At 39.2% G+C, this 13,719-nt stretch overlaps 2 protein-coding genes and 1 long non-coding RNA gene across 3 annotated transcripts; 2 read left to right on the top strand and 1 right to left on the bottom strand.

Moving 5' to 3' along the window:
• Positions 1-380: 380 nt before the first annotated feature.
• On the top strand, positions 381-9,286 carry LOC124320623. Its single transcript, XM_046783473.1, has 4 exons — positions 381-540; positions 812-2,233; positions 2,307-2,672; positions 2,761-9,286. The coding sequence occupies exons 2-4, from the start codon at positions 847-849 to the stop codon at positions 9,270-9,272; spliced, it is 8,265 nt and encodes a 2,754-aa protein (XP_046639429.1). The 5' UTR covers positions 381-540; positions 812-846; the 3' UTR covers positions 9,273-9,286.
• Positions 9,287-9,588: 302 nt separating this feature from the next.
• On the bottom strand, positions 9,589-10,703 carry LOC124320628. Its single transcript, XR_006914005.1, has 4 exons — positions 10,496-10,703; positions 10,233-10,345; positions 9,779-10,004; positions 9,589-9,720 (listed from the first exon to the last, which is right to left on the bottom strand). It is a non-coding gene; the product is annotated as an uncharacterized LOC124320628 (long non-coding RNA).
• Positions 10,704-12,047: 1,344 nt separating this feature from the next.
• On the top strand, positions 12,048-13,520 carry LOC124320827 (very-long-chain 3-oxoacyl-CoA reductase-like). The gene is made up of 6 exons (XM_046783725.1): positions 12,048-12,283; positions 12,356-12,402; positions 12,477-12,552; positions 12,623-12,960; positions 13,047-13,262; positions 13,331-13,520. Exons 1-6 carry the CDS (start codon positions 12,127-12,129, stop codon positions 13,445-13,447), a joined length of 951 nt encoding a protein of 316 aa, XP_046639681.1. The 5' UTR covers positions 12,048-12,126; the 3' UTR covers positions 13,448-13,520.
• Positions 13,521-13,719: the final 199 nt, after the last annotated feature.

Below are 13,719 nucleotides of genomic sequence, written 5' to 3' on the forward strand. Positions count from 1 at the left end.
GAAAAAACGCGATGATCGTCATCGGATTGAGAAGAAACGTAAAAGTTTAACTTCAGTTTGCCGCCAGGGAAACAACGTGCGTTTCTATAAAATAATTCAGTTACAGTTATTTTATCGTTTCAGCATATATAGATAACACAGGTTTTGCTGGAAAACCAGAAGAACCTGAGAGAACGGAAGTGATTAAACCGCAAATTTTGATAATGTGGATAAGGAAGCGGAACAGACTGTTTTTTTTTTTCTCATTTTGATGCAATATAATGCTGTGAGCATAACTTTAAGCACACATCTGTCTGAACACTTTTTGGGGGCCTGCATGAAAGGTAATTGTCTATGCCAGTGCTAGAGGGCAGCAATCCGTTGACGCCGCCCGTTCGGAAAGTTCAGTGTTGACTTAGTAAAAATTCATAACACAAAAAATTAATTTGTTCAGCAATTTCTCAAGTTGTACCCTGCAAACATTTTCCGGCCAACAACAACAACATGGCAATTCTGTCGTCCGTCATCTAATTTTTCAACACTTCATTTCATTTATTTGTGGCAAGTGAATTTTTTTATTTTATGTTGATTTTGCGATTAACGGCGTTCTATGCTATGTATAGACTCGCCAACATTATAATTTAAATTGATACAAATGGGTTTTGCTAGAAAATATCCTTGGTCCAAGTAGTATTGTGAAATCTTTAATGTATGTGAATATATTAATTTATTCAGTCGACCTTCATTTAGCGCACAAGCAATATTCCCTTTATTATTTACACGTCCCTTTATAACTTAACTTAAAATTTATTCACGGTCTATGTTTATATAGATTTTTCAGACTTTCCCTCTGAGTATCGATTGACAATGCTGGGTGGAGAAAACGAGACCGAAAGTAATTTACAATCCGATCCCAAGAACCTTTTAACTACCGAGGAAGATGTAGCCAATGAAATAAAAGAATGGATGGTAACTTCGAAAACTGATGGGCATACCAGTCCGAAATCGTACGAACACGCCGTCGAACACATTGAGTTGAAGTTGGGCCGCCCATTTTTCTGTTTTGAAGCGACGTGGACCGAGAGTCAATATATCAAAACGGTTTTAGAATTGTGGCTTGAAAAATGTTTGGAAAAGGCTTTCGACTATATGGACGACGACAAGTTTGATATCAAGGAAGTGTCTGATGTCTTAAGCCAATTGAATTCCATGGATTCATTTGAGGACTTTTATTGCAAATTAAATGACGTGGAATCGTCAATACGAAATTGGTGCGACGGAGAGTGTCGATATCTTAAATTGATTCTCGATCAGAAAGATATCTTCACAAGAACGTCCCGTTTCACCAACATTGTCGACTGCTATTTCAAACAATTTACGACATCGTGCATTGAAAAAGTGTTCTCTCAATCTCTAAGCGACCTAGTCAAAGATGAAACCAACGGCAAGAACCACGAAACATTCATTATTGACCTTAATGATTTCCTAGCCATTGTTAATGAAGACAAAAATGTGCTTGAAAATATGTTGGACCCAAACTTCCAAAAAATTTACCTGGAAGCCTATGATAACACTGGTCAGGATTTAATTAAGGAAATCGTAGACATGTATGTCACTAGTTCCAAGAATGATTTCCTGGCTAGCGTTAGGACAGAAGAGGATTTACAAGCCATTCTGGATAAGGACTTGGAGGAAAACAAAGTTATAATTGAAAATATAACTGACACTGATTGGCAAGTACTTTTTCGCAGACTATCCAGGAATGTGTCGAGCTTTCTTACGACTGTTGCCAGCCAGAGAACGCCAGGTTCAATACCTGAATGGTTTAAACGTTATCAGAAAGTTTCGTCGCTATTAAATGACGTAGAGTGGACTCCAAAATTGCAAGTGCTGACAAAAGAAACGTGCAAGAGATTCTTGTTGCCCAAAACTGAAATCGAATTCAAGGAAGAAGGCGGAAAGCAAATCATTTCCATTAAAGGTGTTGCCATCTTTGTCAGCAAAATGAATGGGGAAATGAAACGACTCAAAGATGAAAATCCGCATGTCGAGGAAATAAAAATCGTTGGACTCAAATCCGTTCACATCGACTGTGACTTGGATAACGAGATCTGGCACGGAATAAACGTCGGCATCGTCACTGACAAGCTCATCGTTGATGGCGTAATCAACGATGAGTCCACGGAGATTTCGAGCGGAGTTTGTTGGAACATTTCGGGACAAAATTCTAAAGAAGAAGACCATCAACCAATGGGTGAGATAAAACATTTTGCAATTTTTTTCTTTCTTAGTGTCAAATGTTTGAACTAATGTTTGATAAAATCTAGGAGAGCCTCGTAAACCGGGCGAGAGTGGCGGTAACGTTCACGTCGTTTGCAACAAAATAATAAACGGCAAAAAATGGACGATCGTATCTGACGGAGCCGACGGAAGTGCGGCTTATAAATGGACAAAGGAAAACTTTGAAGAATTATTTCCATCAATTTCTACAAGTGACAGAGAAGAGACGATGAATTCCGTTTTAACGAAATTAGCAGACATTTTACCAACCGAGAATCGAACAAAAGGCGAAAATATTCTGCCAGGGCATAAGGGGAATTTTCTCATCAGTGGCACCACAGACGACAGCAGTGAAATCACGGCAACATTTTATGGGGGAAAAAAACAAAAGCAGACACTCATTTCAATTGCAAGTATGAACCAATTTCCCTTTTTTAATTCATCATTCACGTTTAGTCGAAACACGTAAATGAATTAAATTTCTTTTTATGCGATTGGCAGGAAATCGTGCTGCGCAAGGTGGATACGGCGGCGACATTACCATTGAATGTTTTGGAAACAATGAAATGGACATTACATCCGAAATCCCTTTCATGGGTGAGGATACGAGACGAAAGTCTTTAAGAGCTATCAAAATGGGTGTCTATGTGGCGTCAGGCTCTAACGGATGTACTGGCAAATCGACAGGTGACATTGCTTACATCAACAAGATCGCCAGCAAAAGCACCAGTAAAACCGAAGGAAAATATTACGGGTTTGAAAAAGACCAAAAGATTGAAGTTGAACTGGACGTTATTAAAAAGCCAACAGGAGATCAAAACTTATACGTGAAATATAGAGACGAAATAAAAAATAAAAAGAGGTATACAAAACTATCCATGGACTCTTTAAAAGATTTGCAGGTAAAAGTGGTAGATGCGGTCAAGAAAAAGGCCGTCATTCGTCAAAGTCTCGTCCGTCACCTCGATCAAATAGACCGACGGAATCAATTGACAGATTCCATTCAAAAGAGGTTGTCTCATCCAGCGGTACATCATTCGAATAGCATCGGAGAAATTCTAAATGAAATTGAAAACAAAGTCCATCAACACCATCAGCTCATGATTCAACGTCAACAACAGCAATTTGACAAAATCGACCAGGAACAATACGTCAAATCGAAAATAGATTCATCGCGAACGTTTCCAAAGCCAAAAGTAATCGGCCGTCGCCCTGTTTATTTAAATCCACTGAACGCAAGATTGAACGAACATTACATAGATGATGTCGACGTCTACTGCCTAGACGAATTGCTGACAGAGGAAGGAATAACTGACAGTCTACTTCATTGCCTTTTCGGCCAATTGAATTGGGAAGGTAAATTTGTATGCAGGGACGCCGACAAGTTTTACAAACTTATTGCAAAACATGGCCGTGAAAACGAGTCACAAGATAGTACACTTGGATCAGCCGAACTGGAAATATTGGCAGAGATTTTAGAAATAAAAATTCACGTCTATGAACGCCACGGCTCTTCATCTTTCCAATATACGAAAACGGTGGATCCAAAAAACATAGACAACAACGAATATTTCATCCTGTACGAAGATGACGGCCTATGGAAAAGACTTTCACCCAATAACAACCTTAATTTATTCTGCAAAGAGTTTTCTCCAGCAGATGACGAGCAAAATTGCAATCCAACATATTTTGAACAGCTGAAACATTGGATCGATAAAAAGGATAAAGTCATCACCTCCGTTGAGAAGTTGAATCCCCAAAATAAAACACCAGATAAACTATCTCAACTACTCTTGAGCCGAATAAGCAACCTCAACAATGACGTTGAACAAACAGAAAAACTTGCCTTCGCAATTAGCTCACTAACAGAATGGGTCGAGTACTACAACACCTGGAATATTAGTCCCCTATTTTACCTGAATATTGTGGAAAACCATGAACCAAACGACTGGCAATTCGAATTTCTTCTTTTAGAATTGGAAGATCAATTTTGGAAACAATGGGAGGAAGAGGAATATAGAGAAAACTGGAGAAAAGATGCGCGCGAGTATTTGAATAGACACGAGCGAGCACTACGGTTGTTTACTCAAATCGCTATGAAAAAAGAGGAGAGCGATTTTAGCGTCTCGTTCGAATTCAATATACTTTTGCGAATGATGGAAGAAAACATAGATATAGAAGAATTCTTCGATGATGATGACGATATAGGTCAAGTATCTCTAATCAATTTTTACTACAAAAAGTCAAACCAATTCAAGAAGCAACGGAACAACATTTCAAGCACACATCTTCCACGTCAGACATCGGAATCGAGAAATGTGGGCGAGATCATTTTTGAAATGAAAAAGAAAGTTTCAAAGTTGGATGAAATTGAACAAATTTTAAATGAATCAAACTCAAAGAAATTTGAATTCAAAGAAGGTGTTGACCGTATCGCCAAAACGTTGATTGAAAAAAACGAGAAATACAACAAATTCAAAATATTCCATAAAGAGGAAAAATCCAAACCTATTACTAATACGGTGAAGACAACAACGGAATCATTTCTCGCAATGATGAAAAAGGCGAATAAGAACAAGATACTCAATGACAAACACATCTGTCATAAAATTGTGAAATTTACAGATGGCGACGTGTGTTTTAATTACGAGGTGACGGAATATTTTCTTTGCGTCTTCGATTACGCCGTCGAACTCATCATGGGATTCAAGCTGCGTGACACACAGAGAGTGGCAATCACGACTTTATTGGTGCATGGATATTTGGGGCACAGTAAAACATTGGCGCAGGTTTCGACTGGTGAAGGCAAATCAATTATCGTGGCCGGGCTAGCCATTGGTTTTGCACTTTTTAGAACGAAAAAAATGAAAAATACCAGAAGAAATAATAAGGTTGACGTCATCACCAGCAACGACGTCCTCGCCCTTCGTGATTCCAATCTGCCAGTTGCCAAAGGAGGGCTGAAGGAACTTTACGAGTTTTTCAACGTCACCGTGGCAAATAATTCGAGTAAATCTGCAGACGAGCGCCTAAAGGCTTACAGCATGGACGTCGTTTACGGGCAACTAGCCAACTTCCAGCGTGATTATTTGCTAGACGAATTTTACAATCGTGGAATCCGAGGCGACCGACCGACGGTGTATGGCATCATTGATGAAGTGGACTGCATGTTGCTTGATCGTGGCAACAATATGCTCTACCTGTCGCACGACATCCCCGGCATGGAAATGCTCGAAACCCTTTACGTTTTCATTTGGGAAAAAATACAACACCATTCAGTGGAAATGGTCAAGTCCCATATCTTGTATGACCTCTACGGCCAAATAAAAGAAGAAGATTTGGAAAATATTCACGCTCCGTTAGGGCGAGAGGAATCGGAAAGACATGCGATATGGACGCACCTGATCGAGAAAAAAGTTATCGACCGACAAGGACGTTTGCTGATTAACGAAGTCAGTGAAATCACCAAAGAAAAGATCAACTATGTGCCGAAAAATGAGACGATGAAAGAAAAAACACTGAATACCAAAATAGTTTTTTACTTCCAGACAATAGCAGAACGCGAACGTCACATTCGCATACCGAGTCATTTGTTGGATTTCGTCGACAGACACCTGGAGACTTGGCTGGACAACGCCAGGCGGGCTCTGGAACTCAAACAAGACGAGGACTACGTTATCGACCACGACCGATCAGACCCAAGTCCCGATTTGAATCCGCGAGTGATTATCATCGATCCCGACACGGGGACGGATCAGTCCAGTTCGCAGTGGGACGGAGCCCTGCACCAATTTCTTCAGCTCAATGAAGAATGCAAATTGACGTTGCAGAGTCTGAAAGCGGTTTTCGTGTCCAACGCAACTTACATTGGGAAATACAGTAACCTGGCGGGTTTGTCGGGAACCCTGGGTTCCCAACCAGAACAGAAATTCCTGGAAAAGTTATACAAGTGCGATTTGATTACTGTTCCAACTGCTTTCCCCAAACGTTTCAGTCTCAAACCCGCCCAAATATTCAAAACAAAAGAAAGTTGGCGAAAAGCTGTTACTGAAGAAACTCGTTTAACGATAACAGATCGTTCCATCCTCATCTTTTGTCGATCCATCAAGGAAGTCAACGTAGTTTATAAACACCTGAAATCTGCAACTCAGGATCACAATGATAAAAATAAACGCATTCATCGCTACACACGCGATTATGAGAAATTTGAATTTGAGAATGCTGAACTGGATGTCGGAAATGTGATCGTCGCAACCAACTTGGCCGGACGAGGGACGGACATTAAAATCAGCAAAAATCTAAAAGCCAACGGAGGTCTGCACATTTGTTTGACTTATTTCCCGGACAACGAAAGAGTCGAAGAACAAGCGATGGGTCGTGCGGCAAGAAAAGGAGAACCGGGAAGTGGAATCCTTATTCTATGCGAGGAACAAACTGACCAAGCGGAAGATTCCGGTACAAGTGAGGAATGGGGAGCCGAGAAAATGTTCGTCATGATAGAAGAAAGGGAATGGAAAGAGAGACAACGAATATCACGACTGGAAAAAGATTTCAACCACACTGAAGTTCTCGAAAGATTTTTCGAAGAATACACCACTGATTTCTCGGTGAAGAATGTCAGAAACAAATATAAGGAAATTGAATACCTAAGAGAAAATCACACAGTTCAACTGCCAGCCGATGATGTGTTGCTTAATGTCATTCATGAGAGCGCCCTAGACAAGTGGTCACTTTCGCTGGACGAAGCAGATTATGACTTTAAATGTTTTGGATTACAGCCAGGTCCATTTACAATTGGGGTGGATAATTTTTATGGTGACATTCTACAATGGATTACGCCAGGCCGTAAAGTCCCCTTCGCAAAACACCTTGCAATTACAAAGACAGAACAAATTGATAAAAAAGAAGCCGCAGACATTTTAACTGAATTGATTCGTTCCATCGATCATTTTTTCTATCCGGCCGCTTTTTATTACCGCGCTTTTATTCAACTTACGGAAATGAAAAGTGAAAATAAGAAATTTGAAGAAGAGAAAATAGAATTTATTCGCACGTTACGACGCACGGAGACTATTTTGAATGAGCACATTGATATGCAAAATTTCTTGTGCATAACTTATCAATCAGATAGAAAACCGGGACCAACTCCTTCGTTTTGTGAGTTTAATGGCTACAAGGAACAAAAAGAAAACAACATCAAAATATTTTTATGTTTTCTAAGCTCTATTCAGTGGTTATTGGGCAGACGTTGCTCCCTATCCGATCTTCGAGAAGCCAGTGGCGAAACGCCGAAAGCTCCCGGGTGTGTTGAAAAATGTCTTAAAATAGCTAAACACTTGACTGCAAAAGAAAAAGGAGGGAAGGATAAAGGAACTTTAAAAACATTAAAACAACGTCGAATTCGTCTCGAAAAAGTGGACGAATATTTCGGCAAACTGATGGAGTCAAAGTGCATTGTCTTCGAGCTCAATGACCCCGACGCCATCCCAAGTGACAGCGAACATCAGAATTTAAAGATCACTAGTGTCGAGAAACGAAGCAAATTAATCCTCCGAATAGCTGACGACTACGGTGTCGGTGCTTCGCTGGAAGACAAATTGAATTTGATTTTTGATGATAAATCTCTCAACGAAGAGAACGTCGAACAAAAACTGAAAAAGAAGATTAAGATTCCATGCAGCAGAAAAGCTTTCTGGAATGAACTGGTCAAGGCTGAGGCGTTGAAACCTTTATTGGATTGCAATGGCATGGATTGTGTTATAGTGTCAGAAGACCAGCTGGAAGAATTAAAACTTGATAAGGCTTATGCAATCAAATTCAATTTTGGTGGAAAGTCTTTTCATGACGGCAGCAACCATCTCTACGTCCTTTACAACCCGCTGTACGACATCAAACAAGTATTAGGAGAAGGAAAAAAACTCTTGTTCAGTAAAGAGTACGTCAAAGATTCTCTATTGTCAGAGTATGGCAAGAGAAAAAGAAGATTTGAGTCAAACAAAATCGCCCAACTTAATCTTACAAAACTCAGAGACGTGAACCTGGAATCGTTCGGTCGACTGGCCATGGATGACTTACGTCGCCATAAAATCGATCGATTTGAACAAAAAGAAATTTGGAATCAATTAATCAATCAGAAAATAATTAATGGTCAAGGCTATCTTGTACCGGGCTACGATTTCACAGTAGGTTTTAACTACCCAGATTGCCCAGCCTATGCAAACGCTGTCACACGATTGGTGGAAAAAAAGTTTGTCGTCGAAATAGTCAGAATGCAGTGGCTAAAGTCGACAGATAATCCCAGCTGCCTTCAAGCAATTCACTTGTTGCCACGCAAGCCCCACAGAGATATGCTGGGCGATTTGATGGCAGCCCACGTCATCTCTGGTGCTCGGGTGACCGAGGACAGAGACACCAACTTGCAGAAAGAAGTGGAAAATCTGACCGAATATGACGAAGAACGCAAATGCATGATGGAATTCTTGACAAGTCACCAACCTGTTTACGCTGCGAAACCCATCACCCCTGATATTTTCCTCGATTTCATCGAATACTTTTTGAGAGAGAACGTTTTCAGTGAACTGTATGTTTTCCGACTTGTTGGATTCGATCGCATCATTGACATTAAGGATCGGGAACGCAACTTCAGAGGAATTCGCACTGACTCGATGTGGGCATCTCTAATCATTACCATTGGTCTCGCATCGATGGGCCTAGGAGTAGCTGCTTTAATACCTCAGAAGTTTGTTGAGTTCAAAATACCATCTAAAGTTTGCAAAAACTTGCTTTTAATCGGAGGTTTCTCTGACATCTCGTACGTTGTTGAAACTATCTTGTCCCGAAAAGATTTCACGTGGACTGATTACGGGCGTCAAAGAATCAGAAGTGCTAAAGGGAGAGTGAAGCCCATCAATACAATCGAAGACCTTTTGAAATTATCTAGAAGTTCCAATCGAAGTTTCAAAGATTTTTTCAGTTCGGATGAGAAGGACATCCCCAACAGCAGACCAAAATAAAGAAAGAAAAAAGGAACTGTGACGACAAAAAAGTGACGATTGCGGCATCAGCAAAACTTTGGTTGACACATTCAACAAAAAGTAAAAAAACTACATTGACAAAAATTAACCGTTGAAAATAAACATAAATTTTTTGCCACATAATGCTATTACTTAATGTAAAGATTTGAAACAAATAAACTCTATTGGTTAAATCGACAGCTTTCAGGCGGGGGAAAAAATAGTAATACTGTAACTAATACAAGTGTTTCAAGTTCAAATATTTCTGAATTTGATTGTTTACCCACAGATAAAGTAGCGAGGTACAAAAACAGGCCTGATCTGCAGTGGTTCTTCACGTGAGCTATTTAATGAACCCTAACTAAGAAAAACAAACACAGCAAGATGAAACAGTTTCGGCCAACTGCATGGCCCAGGAATAATCGTACTCCGTACTCAGCAACGACTTCTAATAAACGCCACTCAATAATAGTCAGAAAGGAAAGACAGAAATGAATTTGTCCTACCTTGAAGCCTGGGAAATACAGCCAGGCATCCAGAAGTTGCTCCAACCACCGAAAGTTCCCTCCAGTTGAATCCACCAGGAGGGATCTAGGTAAAAGGGAGTCCTCGTGAATACACCCACATTCACATGGGCGTACACGAGGACAAAAAGAAAAGAAAGGTGAATTGAAGAGATCCTTAACTCGGCCGATACTGGAAGTTCCTCCAATTAAAGAGGATGCTGTTTATCTAAATAACAAATTTCAACAATGAGTTACGAAAAATATTTACAGAAAAAATAAAAAGCAATAAAAGTTGATAACAAGACAGTTGGAATCAGGGGTAGAGCCTAATTGTTTATAAACAGGAGAATTTAAGGTTTCCATGAAATACACTTTTTACACTTATGCAAGTCGTGCAACATTAAAAAATCTGGCATGTCAGATGCAGGTTAACAAAAGTAATGAAAATTATTACCTAAGCAATGATACTGTGATGTTGCTGATGACAGGTCATCAGTCAAATCATACGACTGGAGGTCCAGCACAAGCAAAACTTGGCTGTTACGATGGCTGGCTCAGGCGTCAAATCTGCACAGAGGAAAAGGTTACATTATAGTGCAAGCAAACTGCCATGCATTGACAAGGGGATAAAGAATGCTAGCAGGAAGTAACAATTCACAAACCAGGAACAAGTTTAACTCTTCTACTTAAGCTCTCATTTTTATTTTGAGTATTTACCCGCCAAACAGCATGGAGTGGAGAGCAGAGCCTGAAGAGCTGTGACACCAAAGTTCACATAACGATGACCACATATTTGTAATTTTAATTTTGTGCATCCACGTCCAAAAAAGTGATCGTTGAGACTGCGTTCTTGCTACGATTGGTCGATTGCTACGTGTTACGTGATTCAAAATTTCAAACACCATTAATCAGACAGGTTACCTTGGTTGATGGTTCTTAAAGAAATCGTGTCGTCTGCTAGTTTTAAGAATCGATTCGAAAAACTTTTTGTATCGATTTTTTAGTTGCTTTGGTTTTTTAAATGTAGAATCTTTCTTTTTTATTCGCTTAAGACTCAATTTCCATTTATATAGCGTTAAACTATTTTATTAGAATTCCCACGGGTCCAGAAAATGGAAAGGAAAAAGGCAAATATAAATAGATCTGTTAACAGAGATATGTTAAGCGCCCATGGTCTAGTGGTTAGGGCGTCAGGAAAATATGATGCTTTGACAATATGTATGTATGATGAATGGAATGGTGACAAAGTGATCACTGAGTGTGTCTGCTCTATGGTAAGTAGGACACGGTTTATAATATGGAAACGTGTTATGAAATCCAGTGTGCTTCTTTATAAGTGGACTTGTCTGCCAATGGTAAGTGGGACACGGTGGGTAACATAGATACGTGTTATAAAACCAGTGTGCTTCTTTATAATTAGACCCCGTTGGAAGTGAAACGGTTGTTGAAAAGGCCCCAAAAGTGGAAGTCTTCCAACGAATCGAAGGAGCAAGAGCTTGTCTTCGAATCCATCATCTAGTGCATTATTGAAACTGAAATTCTCATCTATAAGATTCTATTTTTTAAATGTTTATTATCCTATTATCTAAATTATTATCTATTATACTATCCTATTATTTAAATTTCCTCAAGAATATGGGATTTATTCGATAATTTATGAAAGTATACCCATGACCCATCAAGGTTCCTTGTCAGTGGCGGTCAGTGGTTCAAATCCTTGAACACGCCATTTTTTTAATCGCTAAGCTTTTTTTATCATGACTTTTTAGTTCAGGTTCCATTCGCTGGAAAAATTTATAGAGGATTTTTTTTTAGAGTGGTTGAATTTTTTAATCACCATTGAAATTATTTTCATCAATCCACTATAGTTCTTCTTAATATAAGTGTCTGCAAACCAGGTGCACGTTCAAACAAATAGTTTCCTACGTTATCATGAAGCATGTGATTGATAAGCTTGTGTATTTGACAAAATAAAATAACGACAGAAGCCAATAACGCGTTTAACTGGTCTTATAAACTACTATTAACGTAAGTTTCATGGAATGCGTTACATTAAACTTATTAAGGCCGGCCCACAGTTTTAATTCAAATCGTCAGCACATTTACAATACATCAGTATAGGTTGTCCTATTGTATTGATGCTTTGTTCAAATTTTAAATGTAGTCACAACGTTTTTACTCGGTTTTTACTCGCGAGAGATATCTCTTCCATTCTTATCACTTAGCACTTCACCCTTTGAACCGCCCTGAAACTGACTACTAAATTGAATACCCATACGTTTGGGCAGTTGCCATAAAAAAACTACCGTGTCAAGTTTTGAGTTTCCTCGTCAAAAAAGGAAATCAAAATGTCGTGTTCCTGCATTGCAGAAGTCGTTGGCTGGGCAGTTTTGGTGATCTTCACAGCAAAAACCGTATACAATCTTATTCATTTTGCTTACACAACGTTTTTAGGCCGTTTGCTAGGACGTGGAATCGACCTTAAATCTTGCGGGCCATGGGCAGGTATATTTATATTTAATTTACAATATTTTCATGCTTGCAGTTACTGAGTCATCAAATTCATTTCTATTATAGTTGTTACCGGTGCTACGGATGGCATTGGAAAATCTTTTGCAAAAGAAGTAAAAATGTTTCCTTTAGTTGATTTAAATTAAATCATCTTCCACTTTAACTTTTCTTTCCTTCCCTATTACAGCTTGCTGCTGCTGGATTGAATGTCGTTCTAGTTAGTCGAACGTCCGCAAAACTCAAGGCAGTTGCCGATGAAATCAGCAAGTTAACATTTTTTTAAAAATTACCTGATGTATAAGAAATTATTAATTTAACAATGCGTTCATTTAGAGAACGAAAACAGTTCGATCCAGGTGAAAACGATCGCTGTAGACTTTACCGATGGCCAAAAAATCTACGTCACTCTCAAAGAGGAACTGAGCAAGTTGCAGATTGGTATTCTGATCAATAACGTTGGCATGTTGAATGGTTTCGGTCGGCGTTTCGGAAATGTCGAAGATGACAAAAGTATTCACGACATTATCAACTGTAACATTTTGAGCATGGCGCGGATGTGTCACATGGTTTTACCCCAAATGATCAAACGCCAAAACGGCGTCATCGTGAATATCGGATCGCTCTCGAGCGCAATGCCAACGCCTCTCCTCACCATTTATGGTGCAACGAAAGTATAAAATCATAAAATCATTTCTCTCTCCAATTTTTGTTTATTATAAAAAAAAATGTTTTTGCCCAAAACAATAAATTCACGCAGGCATTTGTTGAGAAATTCTCCCGAGATTTAGCTGCCGAAGTGAAATCGTTGGGCGTTACAGTTCAAACTGTCCATCCGGGATACGTTGCCACGAATATGGCAAGCCACATGAAACCCTCGTTGTTGAGCCCTGATCCCAATACGTTTGCAGCAGCAACTCTGCGTACTCTTGGACTAGAACAACGAACCGCAGGATATTGGACGCATAAAATACAAGTACATACCCGTTTTCGTACGTATTCGTATAAAAACTTGTCCATTTTCTTGTTTACCTTGATTGACAGTTGCATTTCACGGACCTTGCCAATTTCTTCATACCTCGCCCGCTGTTGGAACGTGGGGTGCTCAAGCACATGGAAGAATTAGCGAAATCCATTAAAAAAGCCAGCAAGTCTCGCTAAATGTACGAAATGTTTTCTTATATGGCGTGTATTAAATTTATAATTAAATATACAATACATAAAAGCAGCTTTACGGAATTGTTCCAGCGTTTCCATTGTCGTATTACATTATATACGTGACTATCCAGATATCATAGATTTTTTTTTTTTTCAGTATAGTTCTCACTTTCAAAATGAAGACGGGAAAAATCTATAACCTACAATTTATGTTCTACAACACAGCAGCAGAAACTGCGTCTCACATGACCTGCTGATATACGTTATCATTCATA

The sequence above is a fragment of the Daphnia pulicaria genome, chromosome 1 (genome assembly GCF_021234035.1).
Source record: "Daphnia pulicaria isolate SC F1-1A chromosome 1, SC_F0-13Bv2, whole genome shotgun sequence".
In the NCBI taxonomy this organism is placed as follows: domain Eukaryota; kingdom Metazoa; phylum Arthropoda; class Branchiopoda; order Diplostraca; family Daphniidae; genus Daphnia; species Daphnia pulicaria.

Excerpts from the sequence above, each read along its gene's own strand:
- LOC124320623 (XM_046783473.1), top strand. The coding sequence starts at position 847 with ATGCTGGGTGGAGAAAACGAGACCGAAAGTAATTTACAATCCGATCCC. Across the intron at positions 2,234-2,306 it reads AGAAGACCATCAACCAATGG|GAGAGCCTCGTAAACCGGGC; the intron begins GTGAGATAAAAC and ends GATAAAATCTAG. Across the intron at positions 2,673-2,760 it reads GACACTCATTTCAATTGCAA|GAAATCGTGCTGCGCAAGGT; the intron begins GTATGAACCAAT and ends TGCGATTGGCAG.
- LOC124320827 (XM_046783725.1), top strand. The coding sequence starts at position 12,127 with ATGTCGTGTTCCTGCATTGCAGAAGTCGTTGGCTGGGCAGTTTTGGTG. Across the intron at positions 12,284-12,355 it reads ATCTTGCGGGCCATGGGCAG|TTGTTACCGGTGCTACGGAT; the intron begins GTATATTTATAT and ends TTTCTATTATAG. Across the intron at positions 12,553-12,622 it reads GGCAGTTGCCGATGAAATCA|AGAACGAAAACAGTTCGATC; the intron begins GCAAGTTAACAT and ends GCGTTCATTTAG.